This window comes from Microtus oregoni, unplaced genomic scaffold (genome assembly GCF_018167655.1).
Source record: "Microtus oregoni isolate MIOR12 unplaced genomic scaffold, Mior012 000059F_ref0000304, whole genome shotgun sequence".
Taxonomy (NCBI): domain Eukaryota; kingdom Metazoa; phylum Chordata; class Mammalia; order Rodentia; family Cricetidae; genus Microtus; species Microtus oregoni.
In genome coordinates this window covers 9,591,904-9,596,019 of record NW_024543835.1, presented here as the reverse complement: position 1 = coordinate 9,596,019, position 4,116 = coordinate 9,591,904, and the positions used below count along the sequence as shown (strand labels likewise).

The window sequence follows — 4,116 nt, the reverse complement described above, 5'->3', positions numbered from 1 at the left end:
GTATGAGAACATAAGGGGAGGGGCCGGAAGGTGAGGATAATATCAGTTCCCGGCTCTGATCAGAGGCTTATATCCATTCTGGCTCTGTTCAGAAGTCTATGGGAACATAAGGGAAGGGACCAGAAGGTGAGGATGACCTCACTTCCAGGCTCTAATCAGAAGTCTAAGGAAACAGACAGGGAGGGGCCGGAAGGTGGGGATAATATCAGATCCCGGCTCTGATCAGAGGATTATATCAGTTATGGATTTTGTTCAGAAGTCTAAGGGAACATAAGGGGAGGGGCCGGAAGATGAGGATGACCTCACCTCTGGCCTCTAAAAAGAAGTCTTAGGAAACAGCCAGGGAGGGGCCGGAAGATGAGGATTATATCTGTTCCAGGCTCTGTTCAGAAGTCTAGGGGAACATAAGGGGAGGGACCAGAAAGTGAGGATGACCTCACTTCCAGGCTCTAATCAGAAGTCTAAGGAAACAGATGGGTAGGGGCCAGAAGGTGAAGATAATATCAGTTCCAGGCTTGGTTCAGAAGTTTAAGGGAACAGAAGGGAAGGGGCCAGAAGTTGATCATAATATCAGTTATGGGCTCTGATTAGAAGTCCAGGGAATCTTAGGTGAGCATGACCTCACTTCCTTTCTCAGTTCAGGAGTCTATAGGAACAGCAGAGACATGGCCAGAAGTTGAGGATTACTCTTTTTCCGTGGACTCAGCTGAGGAAAGTTGAATTGTCCAGTCATCTTAGTGATCTATTCTAGGTAATTCGGGGTTTGGGTTGGGTAATCTGTTTTAAAATTGTCAGAATTTATCTCTTCCACCCCTCCTTGTCCCTTTTAGCCCTTTTATTTGAAAAGCTGCTTTTGGTTAGGTGCCTGTGTGCATCTTTCGAGTTTTTGGGTAGATGCAGCAGTTTTACCAACAGCCTGTATTTTGGGTTTTTGTTTGTTTGTTTGTTTGTTTTGTTTTTCTGCAGGTCTCATTGGATGAATGCCCTGGCACAGGGCACTAAACTTCACCAAAACAAAATTACTGGGCTCTAAGGGGCTAGAGAGAAACCTGTCTTCAAAATTCCATGCTCTGTGTCTGTTGGTGTGGTCGATATACACAGACAGGTGGTGCTGTGTTATGGAAAAATGGTTTTGCACAGTTACGTGCTTCTTCCCATACATGGTGGCTGTAATGGGACTGTTGTGACAGGCTCTGTCCCTTTATGGTGGCCTAAGAGGGTCCATTTGCACAGATCTCTGCCACTGTATGGGGATCTATGTGGGTAATACATATGCCCATAGGTCTTTTCTTGGATGGTGGCCTAAGAGGGTTTGCATAACCATAGGACTTCATCCCTGTATAGTGGCCTAAGTGGGACTAATAAGGACCAAAGACTGAAGTTCTCCTTTACTTTACCTTAAGAAAGTAAGACGGGGCTGGAGAGATGTCTCAGTGGTTAAGAGCATTGTGTGCTCTTCCAAAGGACCGGAGATCGATTCCCAGCAATCACATTGCGGCTCACAACCATCTGTAGTGAGGTCTGGTGTCCTCTTCTAGCAGGCATATATGCAAACAGAATATTGTATCCATAATAAATAAATAAATATTTTAAAAAAAGAAAAGACAGTAAGGCAATGTTTCCTTATCACTAAAATAACCTAGAAATTCTACCCCAGTCAGATAATGTCAGGATGAAGACTTTAATCACCATGGAAACAACACTACTTTTAAGAGGAAAATCCCTCCAGTATTTCAATTTTTGCTAGTACTGAGTCCCGATTGACACCTGTAGTAATAGGAGCGGCGGGGCTGCGTCCCCAGCGCCCCGGCTGCCCACATGGCTAGCTTATGCTCTGAAATAACAACACACAAACTGTATTCATTTAAACACTCCTTGGCCCTTTAGCTCTAGCCCTTACAGGCTAATACTGATATAAAGATCAACCCATCTCTAATAATCTGTGAGCACCGGACTTACTGGGAAGATTCTAGCCTATGTCCACACTGGGTTGGAGCTTCATCGCGTGTGTCTGCCCAGGAGAGGAGAGGACGGCATCTCTGAGCTCACTTCCTCGTCCTCCCAGCATTCTGTTCTGTTTACGCCACCCACCTATGTTCTAATCTATGAGCCCAAACAGTTTGTTTATTACTTAACCAATGAAATCAACAGATTGATATATGCTACTCCCACATCAGACACCTGAAAGATGAAGTGGGAAGAAAGGCAGATTAAATTTCTACCTGAGTGATACTGAGGGAGTTTGTAGTGTCAGTTTGGGAAGAACAAAAGGAAGTGGGTATAAAGGACTTTACTAATAATAGATATGATTGGTTATGAATGTAAAGTAAGGGAACACTTGAATCTTGATCCCAAGGGACCCCAGTGAAAGGCCTGACCTACTCTTGGAAGCCTGAGACTAGATTTTCATGCAGTGGTCTAACAAGTTTTAATTTCCTCCACAGGGTTTGCAGAATAGAGACTGATCCACGAGTACAGGAGCCCTGGTATGTTCCAAGAAAGATGTCCTTCTGGAAAGCTGCAAAAGCAGGTCTTTGTTAAATCCCAGGTATTCTTTATCTGGTTACAATGTGCTGCTTACAGATTTTCATTGTCACCCTTTCAGATTCCTGCCTTGTCAGTTCTCCTGCTTCATTCCTGAGCCCAGTCATCATGCCTAGGGGTCAAAAGAGTAAGAGCCGCTCCCGTGCAAAACGACAACAGGCACGCAGTGAGCTCCAGGGTCTCCCAGAAGTTCACACTGGAAAAGAAGCTGCATGTCCTCCTGTTGACCAGAGTGATGGCTCCAGGTTCCCTGATGTTTCTGCTCTACAGGGGCTAAAAGCCCCTGGATCTCACAGGGCAGATGTGTCCTGCACAGGCTCTGGTGTAGGTGTTAGGAATGCTGTTGCTCTTGCTGATAAGCAAACTTCAGGTGCTATTCAGACAGTGACCTCTATTCAGCACACACTTAAGGATCCGATCATGCGGAAGGCTAGTGTGCTAATAGAATTTCTGCTGGATAAGTTCAAGATGAAAGAGGCAGTTACACGGAGTGAAATGCTGGCCATAGTGAACAAGAAGTATAAGGAACAGTTCTCTGAGATCCTCCGTAGAACCTCTGCACGCCTAGAGCTAGTCTTTGGTCTTGAGTTGAAGGAAATAGATCCCAGCACTCAGTCCTATATGCTGGTGGGTAAACTGGGTCTCTCCACTGAGGGAAGTCTGAGTAGCAACTGGGGCTTGCCCAGGACCGGTCTCCTGATGTCTGTTTTGGGTGTGATCTTCATGAAGGGCAATCGTGCCACTGAACAAGAGGTCTGGCAGTTTCTGAATGGAGTAGGGGTATATGCTGGGAAGAAGCACTTAATATTTGGGGAGCCCCAAGAGTTCATAAACAAAGATCTAGTGCAGGAAAAGTACCTGGAGTACCGCCAAATTCCTGGCAGTGATCCACCATGCTATGAGTTCCTGTGGGGACCCAGAGCCCATGCTGAAACCACCAAGATGAAAGTTCTGGAAGTTTTAGCTAAGGTCAGTGGCACTGTCCCTAGTGCCTTCCCTAATCTCTACCAGTTGGCTCTTAGAGATCAGGCAGGGGGAATAAGAAGAGGTCAAGGTAGGGCTGGCACCGTTGTCAAAGCCAGGATACAATCCAAGACTCTGTAGTTGAGTCTGTTCTATGGTTTCCGTATTATATTTGAAGAACAGTCTGCCTCCTAATGAGTGGAGAGTTCATAGAATACCAGAACCAAAATGTATGCATTCTTGACCTTCTATACATTAGTACAATATATTTTTGTTACTTTGTAAATGTCTCTTTAATCAGCGATTTGTGTAATGCTTATGTTAACTGCATAAAATGGTTAGTCACATGTGAATTTAGGACTCAAGAGATTTGTTACTTTCAAGAAATTGGAAAACCTTACCTTATTAAAATGTTATGTAACATTGCATTGGAAAGAGGATTTGCATGGAAATGTGATGTCATATGATGATGAAAGTAAAGTGGCAAGTATCTTACTGTTATTTTTGAAAATTTCATATTCCACTGCAATTTGTTAGCAATATACTTTTTTCCTTTCTTGTTAATGCTAAGTGAAATAAAGTTGTATTTGATGGCTTTACTTGGATTCA

At 44.1% G+C, this 4,116-nt stretch overlaps 1 protein-coding gene across 1 annotated transcript; it reads left to right on the top strand.

Annotated features, from left to right (window-relative positions):
- The first annotated feature begins 2,528 nt into the window (after positions 1–2,528).
- On the top strand, positions 2,529–3,648 carry LOC121439006 (melanoma-associated antigen B2-like). Its single transcript, XM_041639499.1, has one exon. It carries the CDS (start codon positions 2,569–2,571, stop codon positions 3,646–3,648), a length of 1,080 nt encoding a protein of 359 aa, XP_041495433.1. The 5' UTR covers positions 2,529–2,568.
- The last annotated feature ends 468 nt before the right edge of the window (positions 3,649–4,116 follow it).

Bases quoted from the DNA above. Each gene is read 5' to 3' on its own strand.
- LOC121439006 (XM_041639499.1), top strand. From the start codon at position 2,569: ATGTGCTGCTTACAGATTTTCATTGTCACCCTTTCAGATTCCTGCCTT.